This window comes from Myxine glutinosa, chromosome 9 (genome assembly GCF_964187855.1).
Source record: "Myxine glutinosa chromosome 9, kmMyxGlut1.1, whole genome shotgun sequence".
NCBI classification, from domain to species: Eukaryota; Metazoa; Chordata; class Myxini; order Myxiniformes; family Myxinidae; genus Myxine; species Myxine glutinosa.
Genome location: NC_136269.1, coordinates 99,243,461 through 99,271,165, shown reverse-complemented (window position 1 = coordinate 99,271,165; position 27,705 = coordinate 99,243,461). Strand labels below are relative to the sequence as shown.

General features: G+C 37.3%; 1 protein-coding gene across 7 annotated transcripts in view; it reads right to left on the bottom strand.

The window, feature by feature from the left end:
- The window catches only part of GSE1 (Gse1 coiled-coil protein), a 228,486-nt gene that overhangs the window by 90,194 nt on the left and 110,587 nt on the right, over nucleotides 1–27,705 (bottom strand). For all 7 annotated transcript variants that reach the window (XR_013624571.1, XR_013624572.1, XR_013624573.1 and 4 more), the window contains exon 2: nucleotides 15,512–15,665. Coding sequence is in view for 3 of the 7 variants with exons in the window: in XM_068128764.2 (XP_067984865.2) it covers nucleotides 15,512–15,665 (154 nt within the window). In the remaining 4 variants the exon portion in view is untranslated. The remainder of the gene's footprint in view (nucleotides 1–15,511; nucleotides 15,666–27,705) is intronic.

Below are 27,705 nucleotides of genomic sequence, written 5' to 3'. Positions count from 1 at the left end.
AATTCCAGTTGTTGTAAATTTACTTCCTGACAGAAACTTTTGTATGTCTCCTCTTCTTTTAGGAGAGATGAATTGGCACTTTTTAGAGCCACATACTTGACATATTCCTTTTTGATAAACTCTATTATTTTTAGCTTTAACATAAGAGATATTTTTAGATTTAGTTTTCTTTTTACATTTGAGACAATAACTCATATTTATTTATCAGAAAAATTCCGACAGAGTATCAAAACCTTTTTGGTTTTCAACATATACATTTCAATCTTTATTTTTAAAACATAAAGAATCCTAAGGAATGCCTTCACTCTCTCCTCCATTTATTTACAAATAAAAACTAACTAAAGTCAATGACACCAACATCATCAATCACATAATCTTTTCCTTCTTCTTCTTCTTCTTCACCACTTTCTCGTTTAAATCTCCTCCCTGAAATTGAAGACATTGACGTTGTTATTTTTGAAACCATTATCTTCATAAGAGTTGTTAATTCTTTAATTTCCTCTTCGGTGCGTTGAGATTGATTTATTTGCTGTAATACACTCAATCTTTTACGAATCTCACTGATTTCCATCTTTTTATATTTTTCCTCCCTCTCTCTTTGCTCCCTTTCCTCCCTCTCCTCCTTCTCCTTTTTCTCCCTCTCCTCCTCCTTTTTCTCCCTTTCCTCCATCTCCTTTTTCTCTCTTTCCTCCTTCTCTTCTTTAACTCCTTCCTCATTTATCTTAGCAATTTTTGATATCAATATTTTCACAGCATTCATTCTTTCTTTATTTTCCTCTTCGGTGAGTTGAGATTGATCTTCTTGCTGTAATACATCCACTCTTTTTTGAATCGCTCTGATTTCCATCTCCCTCTCCTCCCTCTCTCTTTGTTCCCTCTCCTCCTTCTCTCTTTTCTCTCTTTTCTCCTTCTCTTCTTCAACTCCTTCCTCATCCCTTGCTACCCTTGAGTTTAAACCCCAAAGAATATTATACATATACTCATCTGGATTTTGAGATATTCTTGTATCTATAATTATTTTTCTCATAATAGGATACCAATAAGATTTGTTGACGATTTCTAAAAGAGTTTTATATTTCATAACTTTGAGAAGTTCATTTTTATTTAATACTTTAAACAAGTCTCTATTTGTGGGTTTAACAATATCAGTATAAGGCCAGTTTTTTATGACAAAATTCCCATGTATATGCTCCAAATCATAAGGTATGTAATACCGAGCACCCTTTTCTTGTAGGTATCCTTGAATACAAAAATTATAATTCTCTTGTAGTCTTCTTCCTGCCATTTATGTATCAGAAATATATGTGAGATTAATATTATGACAGGTAATACCACCCCATCTTCCCACTACCAAATCGGTTTGTATTCCTCGGCTTTCTATCCTTATCTCATGACCTTCCTTCTTTGTCATGCTAACCATCGCTATACTATCATATATTTTTCTTTTCTTAAAACCATGTATTTGTTGTTTATTAATTGTACTTCCACATAAATCCATATCCTCACCAAGTGGATAATATTCTTCTTTACGAGACTGATTCAAATCATGTAGGTCTTCTATGTTTATTGAAAAAGACCAATTATACCCTAAATCAGGCATATCGTACCCCCATTTATTAATTCGCATATTAACTATATGTCCTTCTTTATAAAATTCAATTGTAAGCAGGTAGTTAAATTCAATGAGGAAAGGTGTATGGTCAGTATAACCAGGTGTTGTGGTTGTAAATTTTACTTGTTTAACAAAACGTGCTGTTTTCTTTAAAAATATATATTGTGATAAATCACTAAATCTAATTAAGTCATTTGCATCTGTAGGGTTTGGATAATTGATTAATTTATAAGTATTCTTCATATTAATATTTTTCCTTACACTATATTTTTGTCGTTCAGCCTGTGCCTTTGTATAATAATTTGATAAATCAATATCCTGAGAGGATTTTCCAAAGATAGAACCATATTTTCCAACATAAGTCATTTATATTAGATTAAAAATGATATCATAAAAATTTTCATTATTGTTGAGTTGAAATAATACATATAAACATAATTGACCACAACATTTAGAATTAATTTCTTGAACTTGAAATGTTTGATAAACACCATTCTGTAAGAATTGTATTACTTCAACAGGTGGTGGCATACCATAACTATCAAAATAATATTTATCCTGACTATTATGAATACAAACCCAATGAGAACCATTCTGTGTGTCTAAATTCATAATAATATTCTTTGTATTCTTATTTATATGTATTAATTCATCTCTCATACAAATAACCACATTATCAATTTTTAGTGTTTTACAATACTTAGTAAGTTCTATATTTGACGTTGTATTCTTTCCAAATTGTTTAAACCATTTATCCATTTATTTATGAGAAAGATACAATCCATTACCCCATTTAGTTAGTTTAACACCCGCTTGAGCGATAGAGGAAAGCATATCTCTAACCAACAATCTAGCTTTATCAGGTAGACTTTCAAGTTTTTGAGCAAAATCTACAATTACACCACTTCCACTAATTTGTTTCTCCAACTCCTTGTTATGTCTTTCCAATTCTTTTTGAGCTTTTAGTTGTGCCTTCCTTTCGTTAGCAGTTTTTACCGCTGCTGAAATACCACCAGTCAATGCTCCCGCCGCACTTAAACCAGCAAATAAAGGAATTAGAAACGGGAGAAATCCTCCTCTTGACTCGTCTATTGAATATTTCTTTAACATAGGTTTCGTCATTTTAATTTTAAGAGATCCAACATCATTTAGTGTTTTTACTTGTGTGTGTGTGAGTAAAACATCAATTCTTACAGCTCCTTTTCTTTGAATTGTATTAACATTAATAATACAAGGCTTTTGATTTTGAATACAAGATGTTAATTTATTAAGATTGATTTGATTAACATATACCCCAACCATTTATTTATGAGAAAAAATCTATGTGATATTAATCATAACACCATTATCTGTATTAATCTGTAATTCTGTTTCCGCCAAAAGCAAACAATATGCATTAACCTCTTCAATCTCCCCTCTTTCAATGTATAGAGAAGTATCCACTCGATTAGACTTTATAGTTTCCTTTTGAGAACTCAGGTCAATTGCGTAGATTGTATAAAGTTTTTGAAACGCAACCATATCCAAAATAGGATCATTATTACCATTACTTTCACACACCTTTTGGTAGGACTGGTAGGACTTTTCATTCATGAAAAAGAATGCATAATCATTTTTTTCCCAATCAATTTCCAATCTATCTCGCGGATAAAATGTGCCATCAAGAGAAACCCGAAGTTGTTTCACCTTAGCATTATCACTCAGCGCATTATTCTTATTAGTACCGTCCTCTCCATCTGGTTTTTAAAAAATGAGCCAGAGGTATCGTGGCTTTCCTTGAAGAACACCAAAATTCCAAGTGTAGGTAGTGTGTTCCAGTTTAACGTGTTGACATCTTCTTTTAAGGTATGATACATTTAGCGGTTTCTTTGAGTTAAGTCTTCTATTTAACATCTCTTCCGTTTTAAGATTAGGAGTATAAAAATAAAAAAACCACCTTTAGAGGCCATTTTTTTCCCGCAAGCGGGGGTTGGCCTTTTTCGGGAACTGTGGTTGTTGTTGTTTTTCGGTCCCCTTTTTGAAGCAATGTTTTACGGCCGGATGCCCTTCCTGACGCCAACCCTTTTTGCCGCCTTTAACGACAAGCAGGGAATTACCAGTGAGCTGGTACTCAATTAGCCGACCTCGGAAGGATGACAGGCTGAGTCAACCCCCCTGGCGTTAATTCAGCGATCGACCGGGATTCGAACCCAGGATCCTAGGATCCTAAGCCGGCACCCTAGCCACTAGCCCAACACCAGGGAGTATATTCACTGATATACCAACACAAATCATTAATAACAAATTTATTGTTGTCTCCAAAAGCATTTTCAACCCCAAAAAGCAACCTATTTACATTATCATTCCTTTGTAGTTGAAATCTAATTTTAAGACCATACAAAACTTTGTCATAATCACAAAATCCAAATATACCTTTCAGAGGTACTGCTACGGTAAAACTATTCTCTGGTTTTGTGTCATCATTATACATTGCCTTCCTTTGACTATAACCAGGGTCTGTGTTTGTACCCGTTGACATATCAGGAATAAAACCTTCAACAGCTCCCTTACCCATTCTATCACCAAACGAATATAGTGTAAATTTCATCATTTCAGATGTAGCAGAGACATAATCAACCGCTTCAACCTCTTGTGTTCCAATATACAGGCGAACACTATCAAACATTTTCCAGAAGAAATCATTTACGAGTGTAGCATTAGTATTATTCGCAGCCTTAGTGAATTTAAATTTACACAGCAAGAAACTATCAGCTATATTCAAGTAAGTTTGTTGATTATTTATTTCAAAACTTTTTGTTCCGTTTGAATTCCAGTCTGTTCCTGTTATAGCATTTACCTTAAAATAGTCTTCCTTTTTTGTGGAGTTTGAAATGATAATTGTATCATCCAAATCATAGATACTATCAATCGCTTCCATACTTGTATTTATATTGTATTAAAATCGTTGAAACCCTGACCCAAGTATTTTAATGATTTTTTGTCGTTCTTGTGAAGATAGTTGAGTTTTACCTTTTTTTATTTCTTTGATTGCTTGTAATTTATGAGACTCCTTTTGAGCATCTTTTATACTCTTTATAGCACCCGCAACGGAGCCCACGGCAGAAGCAGTTGAACCAATTAGGTCTTTATGTTTAAGGATGGTTGAACCAATACCCATTAGAGTATCAATTATCCCATCTCCTTTATTTCGAAATTGATGACCTCCACCTCGTTGTCTCTTAGGTTTATAGTATCCTTTACCCACATACCTTGTATAGTATGGTGAAAGGTACATGCCCTCCCCTGTAATTATTTTATATTTTCCCAACTCATGTTTTCTCACAATAACCATTATTTATTTATTGAAAAACTTCACGTAGGTGAATTCTGATGGATATAATTTCATCATTAAAGGATATCATACGATTATCTTGGTCGGTTATCCTAAAATTTACTCTGTATATGGTTTTTCCTGACACAGGTAAATAGACAAGATTTTTTGGTTCCATATTAAATTTATAACCAATCGGGGTTGAGTATGCACTGAATGAAAATATTGTATTTGTTCTTATTCCATCGTTATAAGCACCATCAATCAAATCACAATGAATTAATACTGAATTTATACCGGAGGATATTTGGATAACATTATCACTGTAAAACGTCCCGTTATTTTCAATCTTTTTTGAAGAGAAACCCAATAGCTCTCTAAACGAATTTTCAATCGTGAAATCAACTTTATAATTATTTTTAAGTTTAATAGTTGATTTTGAAGTGTGTTTTTGAATATCTATTACAATATTTTTTGGTTCATCACCTTTTTCTTTCATAAGGCGAGAGACATCTGAAGATATTTGAGAAATCTCGTAAGCTCCAGGTGAAACGGTTGTAGTTTTATATCCACTTCCTGGATTATAACTAAACTTGTTGTTTTTCTCTGTGATATTAAAAAGGGTATTGTAAGTTTCCATTGACAACAAAGATGCCTCATATGAGATAAGGGGGTCAAGTTGTAGTGGGTAAGGGAATGAAGCTGTGTAATCGCTCGTTGTGAAATTAAAACTAAGAATTGTGCTTCTCATCTTATTTAATATCTAATAAAATATCTTTGTATTGACATTTATTAATTATTTTCGTGTTCATCAACTGATCTAAAATGGCTGAGGATTCATTAAAACAATTGTTGTTTCCAGCCTTCTTACTACCTAACAACAATAATAGCCTATTAACTAATTGTGATGGGTCATTTGGAAGAAAACTAACACCCGAACCAAGCTTACTTAAAGCATCAATAATATGTTTCTCCTTCTCATTCTTCTTACTTTTACCAGCAACAGAAACTCCATAATCAAGTGCATTTAGCAACTCAATATATACCCTATCTTCCTCTCTTTCCATATCAAGTGGTTCCTCAAAATATTTTGAACCGCTGAATCCGGGGTTTGTTAGAAGAAACATTAATCTTGGAGTTAATTTAACATTTGGTTGAGTAGAACTCAAGAACATCAATTCATCATTAAATATCAATACCCTTTCTTCCACAAGATGAAACACTGCTGGTTCTTCTGTTGGAATGAGACCTGCTCTGGTTTTTGAACCCGCCGAATATTCATTGTTTTGAAGAGCTTCCACAACATAATTAGGTGGTTGATTTACCTCCTCAAGTTTCCGAAATAATCCTTCATCATCATATTGTAATTTTCCAAGTTCTTGTTTTGTTATCTGACTAAAATCTTTGAGCATTTGAAGTTTTTTCGGAGTAAATTCTACCGTGGGAACTGTAGGGTGTTGAGTTTTTAAAAGCGGTTAAAAAAATTTCTCTTGTTTTCTTTCAAAGGCTTCTTCACCAGTTAGTTTCTGTCTCCGTTTCTTCTTTATCTCTTCCTGTTGCTTTACAACTTTTGAAACCAACTCTTGATGTTCCTTAAACTTTCTTGCTCTTTCTTCAGCATTCATTTAGTATTGAAAAATATCATTTAATGAATTGTAACGGTCAATGGGAAAATTTTCCTTTTCTTCATCATTATAGTAAATGTGTTGAAATAAATCTTTTTCTTTAAATATTTCATCAAATTCTTTATTGGTATTAATACGAGTTGTTATTTCTTCTTCACTAATACTTGTATCTCTGCTTTTCATACGTTTGCGTTGAGTCTCCTCATCGATATCAAAACCGAATGATAAAATCTTAACTCCATCACCACACAATTGTTTAATAATTTGTCTCATTCCTTCAGGATTAGTTTCTAAAATCCCAAGACCATTAGATTTTACTTTATTTAACTCACTCTTACAATGTGAATATTTTGTAGAACCAAGAGAGACCTCCTCAAATATTTGACCTTCGTTCCTCAATCGCATATGTTCCTCCATTGAAATGTAGTAATAATCTTTCCCTTCTACTTCTCCTGGTCGCTTTGCTCTGGTTGTAGTACTCACAAAACGAATCATAGGGTGTTTTAAAAAAAAACTTACAATCTTTTCATTTTTACTATTCAAGAGTTTAGATTTATGAAAGTTCTTTCCAGAAGCAGATTTACCCACAAGGTTAATAATAATTGTTGTCATTTATATATGTAATTATGTTTAAAATAAAAATACATCCTTTAATATCTCATCTTGTTTCACAACAATATATTTATATTTTCCAATCGTGTGTTTCATATAATTTTCAAATTCTTTTTTACTACATAACGTAGAGCAACTATCTCTCCAAAAATTATTTACATCTATTGAATTTAACTTAAATAAAATAAAAGTATTAGCATTGTTTCTTATTGAGCGTCGAGGGAGTTGAAAATATGACTGACTAAGATAAATACAATTACAAGAAGAATGTCTCCCTCTTGTATAGTAGCTATCCATTACTGTTTGGTTTCTCTCATTAACACAATCATCAAAGATGACGAGGTTCTTTTTTGATTTATCTAAATCTTGAGGTGAAGGTATATCATCCGTATTATCACTGAGAATACAAGTTATGGGTTTTGGTTTAGGTTTCTGTGTATCACAAAATAGTTGTATTATATCCTCAATGTTATCATCATTTAGTTTGTTTTGAAGTTTAAATAAACCGATAATGTCTTCCTTTTTAAGACCTGCATTAAAACCCTGTGAGAGTAGTTGATACTCGGGTTGAAAACTTGACTTCGTAAAAATTATTAAATTATCATAATCTAAAAAGTTGGGGGTAAGGAGCATCTTTAAAAGCAAACAGGTTTTTCCACATCCGCTTGAACCAACTATTAGACATCTCAATGAATTTGGAATGTTTTTATGGTTATTAAATTTTATCTTATTTTCCCAAACGGGTAAAAAATCATTCATTTATATATTTGGAAAACAAGTCATCCAACTTTTTTTGAGCTATTTTAGAAACTCTATATTTTATCCTGAGTTCGGGTTTAATTTCAAAATAATTCATTATTTTATTTATGTAGTATCTTGTATTAACATTTCCATTAAAATTATTTTGAATAATAAATATCATTAAACCCTTATACATTTCCTCAATACAAAGAGTCTCTTTCCTTGTAAGAAATGGTGTATTATCACCATAATGCTTAACATTCATCTCTCTTATTAATCTTGTAAAGTAATTCATTTTTGGTTCTAATTTAAAAGAGTTATATGTTTTTGTTTTTTTTCTTATTATCATTAATTAGAATATAATCACAGAATAAACATTGTTTATATGAATCCTCATCATTAAGCCCCACTCTATCACAAGCCGGACAATTCTCTAATTTATCATATGGAGAGTCTGGAAATTCTAAATATCCTTCAGAACTTATCATATTTATGTGGTAAATTTTTACTTAAACTAAATGCAAGTTTATTCATTAATAAATACAATGTTTCAAAGCACAAAAGACAAATTTCAATCAATCTCTACTTTGGTGAAAGATATAGAAAAATATGTCAAAGATGTTAAATTGAACAAAGATAAATATGGAAATTTTTGGGTAAAACCAGTTATGGAAAATAACATGAGCCCCTCTATTTCATTTAAAGGAAGAGCTCTAACTATACCTGGAAAGACATCCATTAAAGTAAATCTAACAAAAGTTTCTCCTCTACTCCTGGCAATTTATTCAAAGCTTGAAAAAGTGATTGACCACGATACTTTGAAAAAGAATGATAAGACCATCAACAATACTCGTGGAGAAATTTGTATTTACTTTAATAATCCAAAGGGTGTAGATCTAAGTAAAATGAATGATGTTAATATTTCTGGTGAAATGTCATTTCGTTCTATGATAGTTAGAGATTATTTAAAGATAACTTTTGATATTAAAAATGTAGAGATTGAATCCGTTAATGAAAGAAAGTATATTGGTATAGATGGAAAGGTTTTTTCTGCTAATTAAATATGAGTCATTACAGCAGTGAAGATTTTACTATTTCATTGAACTCGGACGATAGTGATGATAGTATTTCATTGAACTCGGACGATGGTGATGATAGTATTTCATTGAACACAGATGATAGTTATGATACTAATAGTTTGTGCTCAAATGATAGTTATGAGAGTAGCTTTATTGATGACTCTGAGTATGATTCTGAGTATTCATGTGATAGTTATGACTTAGATGATTCTGAGTGAAAAAGTGTTTTAGTTTAAGCACAGCAATATATATAAAACGGAGCTGTAAAGCTCAAAAGTGTTTTATTTTAAGCACAGTGATATATATAAAACACCACGTTTTCTCACGCTATAAATATGGTTTATTGTGATACTTGCGAGAAGGAAGTAAAATATTATAAACAACATATTCTCACCGCAAAACATACATACAACATTCTTAACAAACTTTCCCCTCTTCCACCTAAAACAAAACATTGTAAGATCTGTAAAACAACCATCCTCAAGAAGGGGTTTAAAGCCCATCTTAAAACTAACAAACACTTGTCAAAATTGTTTACTATTAAAAATACTGATGGTGCTTTCAAAAGACATATCAGGATTCGAATCTTTAACTTCAAACCTCCCGAACCAAAGTCTATAGTTGATGCTGTAGAAATAGTCAAACCTGCTGTTCAAACATTGATTGAAAAAACACTAAAAGAAATGAAACCACTTAAATTTTATATGGGGGTAAAATTAGAAATGACAAAGGATAAAGGAGTTATAGATACACCATACATGAGAACTGAGCCACACTTTATATCTTCGTATCAAGATTTTAAAACATCAGGAGTCTATGATGAACTTATTAAACAAGAGCAAGATGTGGATAATTCAGTCGTAGGAAGTGGATTCAATATAGGAAAAATTATTTACATAGACATTCATATTCTTAAATCAGATCCTCTAAAAGCTTCTTCTTACATTGATTTACCCAGTGTTATCAAAAATAGAAAAGCAGTTATCAATATCAAAAATAAAGACAATAAATGTTTTCTCTGGTCTATTTTAGCACACTTACATCCTCCACATTTTCATGATGAAAGAGTATCTCATTATAAAAAATATGAGAATACATTAAATACGAAAGATCTAAAGTTTCCGATGACTTTAAATGATATTCCTAAATTTGAAAAGATGAATAATTTATCAGTTAATGTTTATGGTCTAACAGAAACAAACAACATTCAGGTTTTAAAGCTTTCTGACAATTGTAAACAAACTCATATTAATCTTCTATATTTTAATTCAGAGGAAAATTCACATTATACATACATCAAAGATATTACAAAATTAATAAAACCACAAGTATGTAAAAGAACAAATAAAATATATATTTGTATGCGTTGTCTTAACTTCTTCCATACACAAGAAAGATTAGATAAACATTCAAATTATTGTGGTGAACATAAATCAACGGTAATCAACATGCCTAAAAAAGGCTCAAAGATCACATTCAAAGATGAAAAGAAAACAATAAAACATCCATTTGTTATATATGCTGATTTTGAAAGTATTTTAGAAAAAATTGATACTGCTTCTCCAGATCCAAAAGAATCATACACAAATAAATATCAAAAACATACTCCTTGTGGTTTTTGTTATTATATCAAATCATCCGTTGGTGATAAATATAACAAGTTAGAGTTGTATAGAGGCTCAAATACCCCAGAGGAGTTTGTGAAACGACTAGAAAAAGACTGTGTTCGATTAACCAAGATAATGAGAGAAACCAATAAACCAATGTCCTTAATAAGTAAAGAAAAAAGAGAATTTATAAAAAACAATGTCTGTCATATTTGTGAGGAGAAAATTGGTAAAGGTCTAAAGGTTAGAGACCATTGTCATCTCACTGGTAAATATAGAGGTCCGGCTCATCAAAGTTGTAATATTAATTATCAACTCCCCTCTTTCATTCCTGTCTTTCTTCATAACAACGCTCATTATGATACACATCTATTTATCAAGGAACTCTCAAAGACTTCTGGAAGTATCTCAGCAATTCCAAACACGGATCAGAAATACATTTCATTCACAAAAACAATTCACACATCTCCTATTACTCATATCAGATTTCTTGATACATTTAAATTCATGGCAAGTCCATTGGCTAACTTGGTTCAAAATCTAAAAGAGTTTCCATGTCTTTCAGAGTATTTTTTAGATAATGATTTTCTAACACAAAAGGGAATTTACCCCTATGACTATATGGACTCATTTGAGAGATTCAATGAAACACAACTTCCTTTAAAAGAAAATTTCTATAACAAATTAAATAATAGTCATATATCTGATAAAGATTATGTACACGCACAAAATGTTTGGAAAAAATATAACATTAAGAATCTTGGTGAGTATCACGATTTGTACCTCAAAACTGATGTGCTTTTGTTGGCTGATGTGTTTGAGGCTTTCAGAACAATCTGTCATTCTGGATATGGATTGGATCCTGCTCACTATTACACTGCTCCTGGATTGGCTTGGAGCGCGATGTTAAAAATGACAAAACCAGATTTGGATTTGATAACCGATGTTGATATGCTTTTGATGATTGAAAAGGCAAAGAGAGGAAGAATTTCACAAGTCTGTTCAAAGAGATATGCTAAAGCAAATAACAAGTACATTCCAAATTATGATCCATCGGTAGAGAGCTCCTACTTGATGTATTATGATGCGAACAACCTGTATGGCTGGGCAATGTCTCAGGCTCTTCCTTATGGAAAACTTAGATGGGTAAAGGAAAAAGATTACAAAAAGGTTTTACAAGCTGTATGTATCTCTACACAAAAAGAATTGGATGATTCAAAGGTTGGTTATTATTTTGAGGTCAATTTGAAATATCCAGAGGAACTTCATAACCTACACAAAGATCTCCCATTTGCTTGTGAAAAGGAAAGTCCAAAGAAGGAGTGGTTAAGTGATTATCAACAATCATTTAATATAGGTGAATCAACAGAAAAATTACTTACTACATTATATAAGAAGAAAAATTATGTTCTACACCAATGAAATTTGCGACAATATTTATCAAAAGGTCTAAGAATAGAGAAGATCCATAGGGTTCTAAAGTTCAATCAAAGTCATTGGTTAAAGGGGTACATTGATTTTAATACACAAAGAAGAACAGAGTCAAAAACAGATTTTGAGAAAGACTTTTATAAATTGATGAATAATGCGGTCTTTGGTAAGACCATGGAAAATGTGAGGAAAAGACAAAATATCAGACTATCAACATCTTGGAAACAAGCATCAAAATTAATTAATAGACCGAGTTTTACTAGAGCTGAGGTCTTTACTGAGAACTTTTGTGCGATCCATTTGATTAAAGAGAGTATTGAAATGGACAAACCTATTTATATTGGAACATCAATTCTTGATTTATCAAAGTCATTAATGTATGATTACTTTTATAATAACTTGAGGAAGAAATATCAAAATGATGTTAATCTACTTTATATGGATACAGATAGTTTTATTTTGCAAATTAATACTGATGATGTTTATTCAGACATGAAAAAGGACATTAATATCTATGACACTAGTAATTACAGTCCAGAGAGTGAGTTGTTCTCTTCTAAAAATAAAAAGGTGATTGGAAAGTTTAAGGATGAATTAGGGGGAAATGTCATGAGTGAATTTGTGGGATTGAGGTCTAAGGCTTATGCTTATAAATACATTGTGAATAACGTCGAAAAGACTGATAAGAAGTTAAAAGGTGTAAAGAAAAATGTTATTAAAGAAACAATAAACTTTAAGGATTATTATAACTGTTTAACAACAAAGAAAGAAGAGTTTAGAAAGATTAATGGAATAAGAAGTTATAAACATAAATTATATTCAGAAGAGATGAATAAGAAAGCATTGGGGGCTTTTGATGATAAGAGGTTTATTTTAGAAAATGGAATTGATAGTCTCCCTTATGGTTATATAAGTATATAAGTGATAAGTTAAAAAGGGGGGTTAGGGATTTTAACGGGCTACCGCCGCCTTTTTTACTATTATATAAATGATAGAACCAAGTACCAACCAGACTAAAGAGTGGAGGTGTAATCAACCTTGGTATATAAATGGTAAACATAACGAATGTGAAAAATATCAAATAGGTATAATTGAAAAGACAACTGGTAAAACAATTTACAAAACAAATAAGAGAATTAATTTAAATACCGGTGAATTGGGTAAAAAAGATGGAAATATTTTTGAGTGGACGGAAAACTTTGATGGTTGTCAGGAAAATATATACTTTAATTTAAAAATGGTATGTGGCACTGGAGGCGCTCAAACAAGAACATTGAGGGAGGTTTACCATTTTATCTTAGCTCAGTTAAAATATCTTAATAAAGAACCAAACTCAAACATATTTTTTGTTAATATATTAGATGGTGAAGAGAGTGGCAAGAGAATTAAATTATTTCCCACGCATAAACAAATATTTGTAGGGTCGTTGTTTGAGTGGGCCAAAGATGATTCACCAGATGATATTAAGAGTAAAAGGTTAAAAGGTCCATAAGGTCAGAAGGATCACAGGTTCACACAGAAGGACCATTGTTTAAGTGGTCTAATGAATAAGGATAACATGTCAAAAGGTTAGAAGGTTCGTAAAGAACAGGGTGAGAGAAATAGAGGTGTTTAGGGGCAATGAGGGAGGGGAAAAATTAACATGTAAGTCAATGGGAAAATGAGAGTGTCCCAGAAGCAACATATATACACTACTCTTGCGGGTGAGGGCAGGGGGAAAGGGGATGGGAGTTGTGGGGAGATGGGAGTAATGAGAAGGTAAGGTTATCGTGGGGGGCGGCAGGGGAGTCTATGGAGGAGGCGAGGGGGGAGGTTTTAAAATTGTTTGCCATTCCTGTGTGCAATACATATAAATAAATGGATCCTTAATTGTGATGATAGTGAAAATGTGAATATTTGCAAAAAATCCCAAATGTGAAATGAGGTTTTGAAAACAATATAAGGGGAGGAGGTGCGTGACTGAACGAGGGAAGAGAGACTAAAGGGATGAATAAAGATCTCTAACGTAGTCCAATGAACCACCACCTAAAAAGGAGTGGATTTGCAAACGTTTACATCATCACCGATCTTGGACAATGTGGTATTGGAGATAATGCCATCAGGAAGTCAAAATGGCTGATTCAAAGTGAATCGGGCAAAAGACAAAGACGATGGAGGGCGAAGCCAGATGGATATGACAGAAATTAGTGAGAACAAGCTAGCACATGAAAATGGATTGGCTCATGGCTTGGTTTCAATTACCCCCACTAAAGGAAAAGCTTCCTTTTTCACAACTCCAGATACCACGAGATCTTTGAATGTAAGCTTTGCTTGTCAAAAGCAGACCCAGAATGCCTCTGGGTTTCAACCCCTAAAATCACGTGATGTAAAAGGCAATCAAAACAGCACTAAAAATAATGTCCCAACTTCTTCATCATATCAAATCGATGTTTGAACCTCTAACGCTCGCCCTGCAACTGACCCTGCCACAACCTTGACCTCGATGGCAGCAAAGCTCAGTTGCTCAGCAAAGCACACTTAACCCTACATTGTCTAATCGGAGTTCCATTTCAAAACGAATAAGAACAGACTATAAACTACCGTCACTGTGTTTCATGGGTAGGGTATTGCATTACAGAGTACATTGTTATTGGGAGCGAACATGAGACCACCTGTCCGGTCTCCTAGCACTCATTTGTGGACATTAAACATTCCAGGGTATATTTTGAAAACAGGCCATTATGTGCCAGTAGCCTAGCATATTCCATGTATTTCTGCCTCCTTGTTCTCCAGCTAAATACCATGACTGTAACTTACAACGATAGTATGAGAAAACAGACTAAATATCTCACCAAGTCATAGAAAGTAAACAACCTCTAAAGTCTAAACTACGGGGACATTGATGGTATTAATTCTCAAATGAAAAAGCTAAAACCAAAGGAAATATGGGAGCTCGATGGATCCGCGAAGTGCAGAAACAAGAAAGGTTTAGGGACACGTGGCTTTGCATTTATCTTTGGGAGCTGCTTGTCATGACAGAGAGAATTGCAGGAAGTAAAGTGGCTTGAGCCTGAGGTGGTACAAAGCCACCGGCCTGCATGCCTCTATCAAGGTATACCATGCAGCTGCGGCTTTCCAGACTCCCATCATGATTCGATCCCTATTGCTGACATCCATCTTAGCCTCACCCGAAAAGGACAACCACGACACAGTCTTAAGATTTATGAAATAAATTCAAACAAGCCAGGAAAGGATGCAGCGAGAAACAAACTGTATCGGGATGTGGCGCTACATAGCCCGGCAAATCTTTGGACATGCATAATTGCAATGTCCTGTGATGAAGGCAATGATTGACATCGTGTTAAAATGATTAATGCGTTGTTGAATGGAACAGTGACAGAGCAATGCCGCATGACAATGCGCTTTGAAACGTGGTGCTGTAGTTATGAGATGGTGCAACAAGACATAATATGAAATGTGGTTGCAATCCACATGGGATACCATAAATGACTCACTCTCCCAGGAAGTACTGGATCCAGGCCTGACTCCCCTGAGAGACTCTGGACTGCTGGTGCTGGATGCTGGAGGGCTAGGGCTCGGGCTGTAGCCCCCCAAAAGCCCCTGGGGTTCCTGAGAAGGCCAGTTGGATTGTGGCCCAGCGGCGACACCCTGCAGAGAAAATGTCAGAGGTCATCATCTTTTTATGTACAGGTGTCGAGACTCGTGGTAGACCAGGACGATAGAGTCATTTTCACTCATTTTCAAAATCACTCATTTTGTCCTTCAGTAATAAAACAATTTGTGTTCTAGTCGCAATTGTGAGGATACAAAGGTATTGTTGATTTTATGCAGTACAAGAACAATCAGGTTTTTCAAAATGTCATCTTCATTAGTTTAAAGAGATCAGTGCAATTATAGGGAGAGGGTTGTCAATTCACTGGGAGCATTGGCAGCAATATCTACAATCTCCAAGAGGTAACGTCTCCGACCGACAGATTTAATGAAGAAAGGCAAAAGAGGGACATGTGGGTTCTGAAAGGTTGGGGTGGAGGAGAGGCCATCATTCTTTAATTAACCAAAAGTTGATAGCATAATGCTTCAACGCATACTTCCCGTTGAATTACGAAATCGACCCTTCAACTGGAGAATCGATCGATTTCAGAGCCGAACATTTTAAATGGTGTTTCAGAGACAAAAATCGTTAAAAACCCTAGCATGAAGTCGTACGTCTGGCCATGATTGCCGATTAGCATGCGAAACAAGGCCTTTATCTCTACAGCAATGATCATGACACACCCACGTGTCTATGAGCACTCTCATGATGGTGGATGAAATTTACAGTATATCAATAATGCACGAGATATTACCATACAAATCCGATCCGATGTACCATACACAGATGTTTCGGAGCATTGGTTCAGCCGAAGCAGTTTTTAGGCCTTGGGTCATGCTATGCAGTTTACCATGCCTCTCCCAGCAGTAGCTAGGGCAGGAATTTGTAATTTGTTCATGGTGCTGGCAATAGTTTGCCTTCTCTTCATGAAGGACACCTTAGGGTTACCTACTCTTCGTGAAGGACACCTTGGGGTCACCTAATCTTTGCGAAGGACATCTTGGGGTCACCTACTCTTTGCAAAGGACATCTTGGAGTCGCCTAATCTTCACAAAGGACATCTTGGAGTCGCCTACTCTTTGCGAAGGACACCTTGGGTCACCTAGTCTATGCAAAGGACATCTTGGGTCACCTACTCTTTGCAAAGGACATATTGGAGTTGCCTAATCTTCACAAAGGACACCTTGGGATCGCCTACTCTTTGCGAAGGACACCTTGGGTCACCTCGTCTATGCAAAGGACATCTTGGGTCACCTACTCTTTGCGAAGGACACCTTGGGTCACCTAGTCTATGCAAAGGACATCTTGGGTCACCTAGTCTTTGCAAAGGACATCTTGGAGTCGCCTACTCTTCGCAAAAGACACCTTGGGATTGCCTACTCTTCACGAAGGACACCTTGGGGTTGTCTCCTCTTCATGAAGGACACCTTGGGGTCACCTACTCTTCACGGACACCTTCGGTCGCCTACTCTTCGCACAGGTCACCTCGGGGTCGCCTACTCTTTGAGGACACCTTTGGATCTTTAACGTCCACAAACAAATGCTGGTAGATGGGACGACCGTTTTACGTCCAACCGAGGGATGGCACACACGTATTGATGAATTACCCTACCTGTGAAACATCGGGTGACATTTATAGCTGGGTCGGGATGCAAACGCAGGCTAGAAGGCTTAGACGCCAGCCCTTACCATACAAATACCTGGTCAATACCATGACAGAGAAGTGGTTATAAGAAGTCAGTGTCAAGATGCTTACCATTTCAAACCCAAGTTTGGTTTTACTAATATAACTACCCCAAGTAGTATAAACAAGATATACACAGAGTTACCAAGTTTGCACTCCATGGCCTTGCCATTTCCGCATAATTTGACCAACAAGCCATGGAATCCACAACCACTGAAGCACAGGTATTAAAACGGATCCTTGACATGTTAATGACAAATATATCCAACAACGTAAGCTGCCCTGATGTTTCTGGAATGGTCAAAAATCTCAGGAGATTACTTTAACTGCCTGCACATGGGTTTTCTGGATGAAGACCAAAGAAAGAATAAATGTTTGTATGACAAGCAACAGACACATTCGGATGGTCCAAATGTCAGAGAAGGGATATTTATTTTCAGATGTACCATGCACTGTGCGCTTATTCGTTGTGGATTTCAATGGTGCGGATTGAGCACATGTGACCTGCAACTAATGGAAGTGGTAGGAATGTTCACCTGCACTGATGTCATATAACTTGGGGGATGTAATTAATTTTGCAATGCACCATTTGCCTTCATCTGAATGTGAACAGAATGTTCCAGGATAATAACATAACCATGAATTGGGTTCCCTACAAGCCGTCATCTGTTACTTCTTCCTCCCCTTCATTTTGTCCTATTTTTCTCCTCCAATCCTTTACCTTTTCTCCCCTTTCTTCCCCAGTTCCCATCCTCTCCCATTACATTCTTATTTTGTTCTCTTCCTTTTGTCAAACCTCATATATTCCATTTTCCACCTCACCCCATTCTCAATCTTTGTGAAAGTAATATATTGATGCCTCAACCTCTTGTCCCTCCTCCCCCCACCAACTGTTGTTTCAAGCATGAATCTTTTTTTTTAAACAGGATTTAAGGCTTGTAGTGGAGCTGCCACACACACACACACACACACACACACACACACACACACACACACACACACACACACACACACACACACACACACACACACACACACACACACACACACACACACACACACACACACCTCTCACACATGGACGTACAGACAAATACACAAGACACGACACAGGACTGATAGACAAGACAAGCACAACCATGCACTGAGCCATGCACTGAGCCATGCACTGCAATCACTTCTCAGGGCACTGTGGGTACCAGCGGCATCACAACAATGGTGCCGCTTTTCTCATCACACTCAGCAGGGCATTTCCTCCTCCACATGGATATCAACCGATGGGGATTGCCTGTACTCTTATCCCTTTCAATGTTGAATGTCAACCAAGGAAGCAGCACTTAAAAATAAAAAGACAAGATATTTAAATGTAATGCTGAGGCATGCAAGGGAATACATAACTAAGTTGAGATGACAATAGTTCAATGTGCTATTAAGATAATTCCACGCACCCCCAAAACAAGTGGGTTAAAAGTCATTTTCATACTAAGTATTTTTTTCAGAATCATTGGAATCTCCCGCAATGAAGCTGATTCTGACGGCCTTTCACTCACTCACCGCAGGCAGGTTGGTGGTCTTTCTGTCCTCTAACGACTCCTCTCCGGCCTAGCTCCACCTGCTCTGTCTGTGCTCTGTCCCCCAAATATTCCTGAACGATGCACAAGATCTGCCAGTAACCCTCTTCTGGTGAAACTACCAAAATCAAGACTCTCTGCTCACCTTCACTCATTCATTCCTCTTTTTCCCCACCTCTGCAACAAACTCAGACACTCTCTTCAATCCCACTCCTCACCCCCAAAACCTTCTTCTTTTCTACCCCCGTTAATACACCCCAAATCCACCTCCATAAAATTCCCTGTTTTCTTTCCTGAAGGTCCCTGTAGTGTCCATCTTGATTATCCCATTTACCCCACCCACCCCAGCCCTCTCCCTTCCACAGGTCTCCCAATGTCCCTGGTCTCTGCCATTGTTGTGCTTCCCTCTCTCTCCCCCTCTTGTCTCCCGCTCCCAATAGTATATGTTATACAGTCACGTGAAAAAGTAAGTACACCCCATGTAAAGTTTTGACTTTTTCAACATATTTCAACATACAGCTATTTGATCTTCATTTCAACAATATTGATAGATAAAGGTGATATAATATAACAAATATAATGAAACATTTACATTTTGTAGTCCATTGTACAATTTAAATAAACATAAATGAAAATTTCGCATGTGGAAAAAGTAAGTACACCCTTGGCTCTAATAGGTGGTATTGCCCCCTTTGGCAGAAACAACCTCAAGTAGGCGTTTCTTATAACTGTCTACCAGTCTCTGACATCGACTGGGAGAAATTTTTTCCCACTCCTCCATGCAGAATTCTTTCAGCTGTGCGATGTTTGAGGGGTTTCTTGCATGCACATCTCGTTTCAAATCCCCCCACAACATCTCGATGGGATTTAGATCCGGGCTTTGACTTGGCCATTCCAGAACCCTCCATTTCTTTCTTTTCAGCCATTCCTTGGTGGATTTACTGATACGTTTTGGGTCATTGTCATGTTGCAAGGGTCCACCTTCAGTTGAGCTTCAACTCTCCGACAGATGGCCTCACATTATCCTCAAGCACCTTCTGGTACAATGAAGAATTCATAGTGGATTCTATGATGGTGAGCTGCGCAGGCCCTGATGCAGCAAAGCTGCCCCAAACCATAATATTTCCACCACCATGCTTCACAGTTGGTATCAGGTTATAAAAAAAAAACCACCTTTAGAGGCCATTTTCCCCCACAAAGCAGGGGTTGGCCTTTTTCGGGAACCGTGGTTGTTGTTGGTTTTTTTTGGGTCCCCTTTTTGAAGCAATGTTTTACGGCCGGATGCCCTTCCTGACGCCAACCCTTTTTGCCGCCTTTAACGACAAACAGGGAATTACCAGTAAACTGGTACTCAATTAGCCGACCTCGGAAGGATGACAGGCTGAGTCAACCCCCTGGCGTTAATTCAGCGATCGACCGGGATTCGAACCCAGGATCCTAGGATCCTAAGCTGGCACCCTAGCCGCTAGCCCAACACCAGGGTCCACCTTCCATACAGCTATTTGATCTTCATTTCAACAATGTTGGTATCAGGTTCTTGTGGTCAAATGCTGTCTTTGGTTTTCGCCAACCATGTCTTCTGGTACTGTGGCCAAATAGCTCTACCTTTGACTCATCTGTCCAGAGCACATTGTTCCAGAAGTGCTGGGCTTTGCCTACGTGTTCATTGGCAAACTTTAGTCTTGCCCTGATGTTCTTTCTGGACAGCAAAGGTTTCCTCCTGGCACATCTCCCATGTAGATCAAATTTGTGCAGCCTCTTTCTAATGGTAGACTCGTGCACTTTGACATCAACAGTGGCAAGAGCTACCTGTAGGTCACGTGATGACATTCTGGGGTTCTTAGAGACTTCTTTCAGCATCTTGCGGTCTGCTCTCGGGCTGAACTTGCTGGGGCGGCCTGGCCTGAACAAGTTTGTAGTTGTTTGGAATCTTCTCCACTTGTAGATGATCTTCCGGACAGTCGAATGATTGATTTCAAATTGTTTGGAGATATTTTTAAATCCCTGCCCAGACTCGTAGGCATCTATATTATTCTATAACCTTCTTTCTGAAGGCCTCAGAGGGCTCTTTTGATCTAGGCATGGTGATGCCGCACACTTCAACAAGAAAGAGCAAACCAAACTAAATGTCTGAGGTTTAAATAAGATAGGTACCTCCAAGATCCTCTCCAACGATGTTCTAATCATTTGCACCTGAGCTGGTGCACCTGATTCTAATTTTAGGTATTTGAAGTAGTGATAAATGTAGGGGTGTATTTACTTTTTCCACATGCGAAATTTGCATTGATGTTTATTTAAATTATACAATGGACTACAAAATGTAAATGTTTCATGATATTTGTTATATTATATCACCTTTATCTGTCAATATTGTTGAAATGAAGATCAAATAGCTGTATGTTGAAATATGTTGAAAAAGTCAAAACTTTACATGGGGTGTACTTACTTTTTCACGTGACTGTATGTGTTAGCTCTTGTACGAGCCTTGATTAAGTATACAAAAAAGCATAACCGTAAGTAAGCTGGTACTCATTTTGCCGACCTCGGAAGGATGACAGGCTGAGTCAACCCACCTGGTGTTATTTCACCGGCATGACTCAAGACCCTAAGATATTAGGCCAGCCACCATAACCGTTAATCCAACACCAGGCATCTAATATTTCAATAGCAGTCACTTGTATCATGGCTCTCCTCCATTGAAAATGCTTGAAAAAAAAAAAAATGATAAAAGCAACACCACCACCACCAAGAACAATAAAAACATGCACATTTTAATATATTTCTGGTGAAACCTCATCGAGAATAACCGACATAACAATACATGAAACCAGCTGAAGCGTGGTGTGAATAAACCACAAACCTCAGGTTGTAGCAAATGCAATGTCTATGTGCAGGTATATGGAAGTGGTTCAACGAAAGTGGGTATCAAATTGTCTTCATTCAGTCTACTGTCAGCCTTTCTCTATTATTGTAAAATAATGTCGTGTAAGCACGGGTACGATGAATATCGCAGGTAAAATGCTCGTGCTGGATTTCATTTCAAAGTATGCGTTTCGCAAGGCTGGAGAAAGACCTCTTGACAGTATTTCTTTGTCACACCTGTAAAGCCAACACAGGTGTCGAAAATGAAACAAGAGAGAGGGATCAAGAAGGAAGTGGAAGAGCGACGTGAGGACACACCTGGTTCTGTCAGCCACATATAAAATAATAAAAAATTGGTAAAATTGCATGACATGAAGGAAAGACACATGGAAGTATAAAATAGTGGCTTGTGATTTTGTGGGTTTATAGGAGACAGAGATCTCGTCACGTTCATATTTTTAAACTGCCTTAAAATCATAACCTCATAACCAAACAACAAGGTTGATTCAGGGCAATGAAAAAGAACATTGCTTAGCAGCTCCAAGATTCCAAGGGTGCAAATCGCCAGAACTCATAACTTTATTTGTAGAGAAAAAAAGAAGCAACAAGTTAAATAAAAGAGAAACTGACAAAGAAGAAGAAGAGCGAGACAGAGAGAGACAAGAGAAGATAAAGGATAAAGACATACATTGAGATATTACAAATAGAGTTACAAATCTTTTGAAGCAAAGCAGGTTAATGTAAAAAATGTGTCCCGAAAGCTTCAAAGCACACGAGAATAAAGAGACAGGGACAGAAACAAAGAGAGAGCAGGAAACCTTGGGAACACGGGCAGGTGTAACTGGCAGGTGCAAATGTTGGCAGCTTGCCAAGGCCCCAGGGTTGAGCACTCGATTCCTTCCCACCCCCAATCTTCACCATTCACACTCACCGCTTCACTCTGATGCTATACCTCATTCACTCACTGCAACAACATTCTACTACACATAACACAGCACTTTGTGGTAGTATTTGGAGAGCTGAAACAACTGTATATTTCATTCGAGTTAATACGCCAAGCTTCTCGCTTCTTCAAACAAAAGTGACTCAATGACCTGACACCACCCTATAAAGTGAATAAGCTGCGGTTACCACTACACCATACGCAACCTGATCAACCTTCACTTGTGTGTTTATATTTACTGTAGCCTAGTGGTAAACATGCTCTTTATACGAGAGTCTAGGGCTCTAGGCCCATGTATGTGCTAAACGACAACGGGCCGTGGGTTTACAAACTACCAATGGGAATGGGGGAGGGAAATGACATACACAAAGAAGAAAGGAGGAATAACATCAAAATGAGTAGGAATGGCCCCGATGAGGAACATAATGGGAAATAATCAGTGTGTGTAGACGAGATCATGGATGTGTACAGTATGTGCGAGTGCATGAGGTATTGCATGTGAAAGACGGAAGTGAAAAGAACGAGACGATGGTTGTGCCATATTGTTGCCCTATTACCCTTAGTAGCGTCAATTTGATCTTGCTTTTTCCATGACCCTCGCTCTTGTAGGGAAAAAAAAAATGGACACAGGGAGACAGTTCCACGATCGGTAGAATAAGGGGGCGAATGAATGCAGGAGGAAAACCAGCCTGGGCTTGAGGAGGGTGAGTAGATAAGGGTTTGTTGAAGAATATGTGTGACTGGAGTGGCTTTGGGAGCACAGAGGTAGGAGAGGGCAGGAGGAGCAATTCCAGATGTAAGCTTGCAAAATAGAGATCCCACAAACTTCCTGCTGGTGGAAAAGCAACCTTTGGAATCTAATTCCTGTCTTGAGATTCAAATGATATGGAAGGCCTTGTCTTCAACTGCCTCAACCCAGATTCACTTTTTTGAAATACCAACTTCCTTCCTGGAAGTCCTTGCAGTGTCCTTGTGTTTTATACTTCTCCCACCCCTTCCCACGCCTCCTCCCCCAAAGCCCTCCCACAGAACTCCCGATGTCCCTGCTCTCAAATGTTGTGTTTATGTGCTTCCCCCTCTCTCCCCATCTTGTCTACCACTACCCTTATTATATGTTTTGTGCGTCTGTTTGATGTTTTGTGTGATAAATGTTAGCTCTTTCACGAGCCTCGATCCTGTATACAAAAAAAAAAGAAAAAGAAAAAAGAAAAAAGGAGTTAAGTGGGAAACAGGAGCACCAGCCCAGAGTGGAGAGCCAAACTCCAAACAGCTCTGTATGAAAGACTTGTACCTCAATATTGAAAACAATGTTTTCAATCTTTGAATTCGTTTTCCTAAAAGCCAGTGACAGAGAGAGAGAGAGAGAGAGAGAGAGAGAGAGAGTGAGAGAGAGAGACAGAGAGAGAGAGAGAGAGAGAGAGACCGTTAAAAAAAAATGTGAAGGAAAGGTCTTCTTCTAAACTTCCAAACTTGGTATTTTCAAAAAAAACTCAGGTCCAAACACATAAATTCCAGATCTGATCATGAAGTATTTCATTTTAAATCTTTACATTCAAAAATCCAGGGAGCAATATTTAATTAGTAATCTCAACTTAGCGGATTTCCCACTAATTACTGTTTTGTCTGGACAATTGCGTTGGCAAAAACGAATACTGTATGTCTTGTCACAAGTGTATTTCACAACCAATCGTGGATAAGACAAGTTGCAAATATTGCTTTCATTGTGGATTCCTTCATTGTGGAAGGATTCAAAGTGAAAAACTGACATTCCATGATCAAATTTAGAAATTCTCAGTAAGATTTGGGCCAAGCCTACATGCTCGATGAGCCACGGATCCCATACTAAGTTGTGGGATATGGTGTAGTTGGTAGGAGGAGAAGGAGAAGATCTAGAAATTTTCCATCTTTGAAATTTCATGTTTTCTTCACTTTAAAGACCACATACACGACAGGTCAAAAGTTTTAGAACACCTCAATTTTTCCGGTTTTTATTGACATTTACGCAGTTTAATGTCTCAATGTACTCTGAAATTAAGCATAGAACAAGTCTGGAGACTGTGCTGGCCATTCCATGATTTGAAGCCTACCGTCTTGTTCTTTTCCTCCAAGGTAGTTTTGACATAGTCTGGAGGTGTGTTTAGCATCATTATCTTGCTGTGGGATGAACCCTTGACCAACTAGGCGTATACCAGAGGGTATTGCATGGCGCTGCAAAATGCTGTGGTAGCCCTTTTGGTTCAGGGTGCCAGTCACTCTGTGCAAGTCGCCAACTCGGGATCCAGCAAAAGAGCCCCAGACCATCACGCTTCCTCCTCCATGTCTGACAGTTGGTGTCACACACTGAGGAACCATCCTTTTGCCAACTCGACGACGTACAAAAACCCTGCGTGATGAACCAATGATTTCCAATTTTGATTCATCGGTCCATAAGACCTTCTTGCAGTCTTCAGTAGTCCACTGGCGGTGCTTCATGGCCCAGGCAAGCCTCTTTTTCTTATTTTGCCATCTCAGCAATGGCTTTCTTACTGCCACTCGACCTGTCAAACCTGCAGCTCGAAGTCTTCTCTTCGCAGTTTAAACTGAGACTTGCTCACTTCGACCAGTGTTAAGCTGTGCTTGAAGCTGTTGTCGTGTGAGCTGCCTATCACGCAAGCTGTTGACTCTCAGAAACTTGTCTTCTGATTCTGTTGTGGCTTTGGGTCTGCCAGACCTCTTCCTTTCAGAGTTTCTTCCAGTTTCCAAGTGCCTTTTGATGGTGTAGGAAACTGTACTCACTGACACCTTGGCTTTCTTTGTAATTTCTCTAAAGGAAAGACCTACACTTTTAAGGGTTATAATCGTCTGTCTGTCTTCCTGCTTACCTTTGTACCATTTCAGGTTATTCACTGGACTTGAATTGCTTAAATTTCAATAAAAACTGGAAAAATTGAGGTGTTCTAAAACTTTTGACCGGTAGTGTGCATACATCATGATCAAGCTATACGAAAACGAATAAATTGTTGCATGTGAACGAACTCAGTCAAAACCACGTTATTGACCCGGCACACGCAAAGAGAAAGGTGGGGTTAAGCAATTGGTTCATGTCTGTCCGTCTGTCTTATCAGTTTACTTTTACAATCTCTATTTTATTTAAATTTAATTTTACACTTGAAGTACACAAATCCCTCGGCATAATAGGTCCAAAAACCTCCAGTTTTGGAGTTCTTCAATTTAAATAACGGGTAAATGGGGTGGTGTATAATGGTGGTATTCTGGACTACTTCAATAGCACAAAACCTTTTGGGCCTCTTTCATAAATATCATTAAAATCATTATTTAATTCAAATTGAAGCAACACTGCACAAGGTATCATGTTCTATGAACTCTCTCGTTATACTTGCAAGCAAATTCTTAATTCTTGCCAGACGCCAAGATCCTCAGGCTGATTCTCAGGAAACTGACCACAAAGTACAAATACAGAAAAGAGAAAACGGTTGCCAGTACATTTCCGAGCTTGGAGCGTACTGGCAGCTCGAGCCGTAGCAAGAACACCGTGTTCAAATATATTGGAATGCAAATGACACCTATCTGGCTTGGAAAGAGATCTTTGTGTAAGAACCGCAAGTGGCTGACAGTACACTGAGGGAAGAACCTACCTATATAAGGTTACCTCCATATGCTAGGCCAAAACAGCCATAAATGACAGAAGACTTTATAACACTTGGAATGGATCAGTAAAATGCGGATTTGTGCATGTTGTGTTCAGGTTTTGTCATAAATGCAGTTGTAAAACTAATATTTTTGCAAAATTATTTGATGAAGAAACAAAAAATGCCATATTCTGCACTCACTTAAACACGACTTGAAGCCGTGGCAACTGTTTCACTGATTTATTGACACCATACACAAAAGGCCTTGGATAAAACCGACAGTTGATATGTTTTGGTGGCCGTTGTTCCACTCTGTGTGTCCTCTGGAAGTATAAGCGTTTCAAGGTCTGAGGCCTTTGCTGTAGTGTTGATCTCATTTAAACTTCGAATAAAGGACTTATGAGTAACTGCAAAGGCCTGTACAATTAAATAAGCTGTCAGGCCTAAAAATGTTCTCTCTGAGCCTCAAATCACAGCGAAGGAAGCGTTACATGTCAAAGGTTGGGATATCAGACCCAAATTGCAAATAACCATGATTACTGATGATATTGCAAATATTATTTACTGCATTTGTGACGAAATACACTTTGGCAAAAAAAACAAAAAACAAATGGTGCACCATAACAAAAGGTACAGGACCGGTACTGTACATGACGTTCTTTCGAACTCTGAGCATATTATATTGAACTTACATAATACAGTAGGATCCTCCGCGAAGACTATGTAAGCTATCGCTGGCACCCTGGCCAAATCCCCAAATTTCCTGCCCTGACATTAGTCGCACGGCAGGCCTGGCCAGCTGGTTCGTGAAAGACTTGGGCCAAGCTTCATCCGGTCAACCCCCGCAAGAACGTGGGAATAATTATGCCAGTTAAAGAACAAAAGGATAATACAGTAGGAATTTGTGAAGCACGAGTTCAAACAGATATTCATGGCCAGGTGGGATGAGGTAGGGAAGGCAGGAGATGGTGGGGAAGAGGGGGGGGGGGGGGGGGGGAAGGGAGGGAAGTAAAATGAGGAAATTAAAATTGAGACAAAGAAGAGAAGGGAGTATAATAGGATAGGAGAAAAGCTAATAGGGCAGTATGGGGTGCGTGGGTTGAGAAGGGGAAAGAAGATTGGGAGGAGATAGGAGTAATGCAAGGGAAGGGAATGATCATCTATGGAGCATATGGGAGACGTTGAGGGGTGGAGTGGAAGGTAGAGGGGGGGGGGGGGGGGGGTACAGTTAGGTCTAGATTTCTGCAATAATATAAATATATATATATATATATAGTAAATAGATACCGCCTACTTATGTGCAACTTTCATGACACTTTTCCATTACAATCCTGCCTTTTCTTCGTACACCTACGTTGCAATGTGGGAATCTAATCATGGCCAAAAGAAGATCTCTCTCTCTCTCTC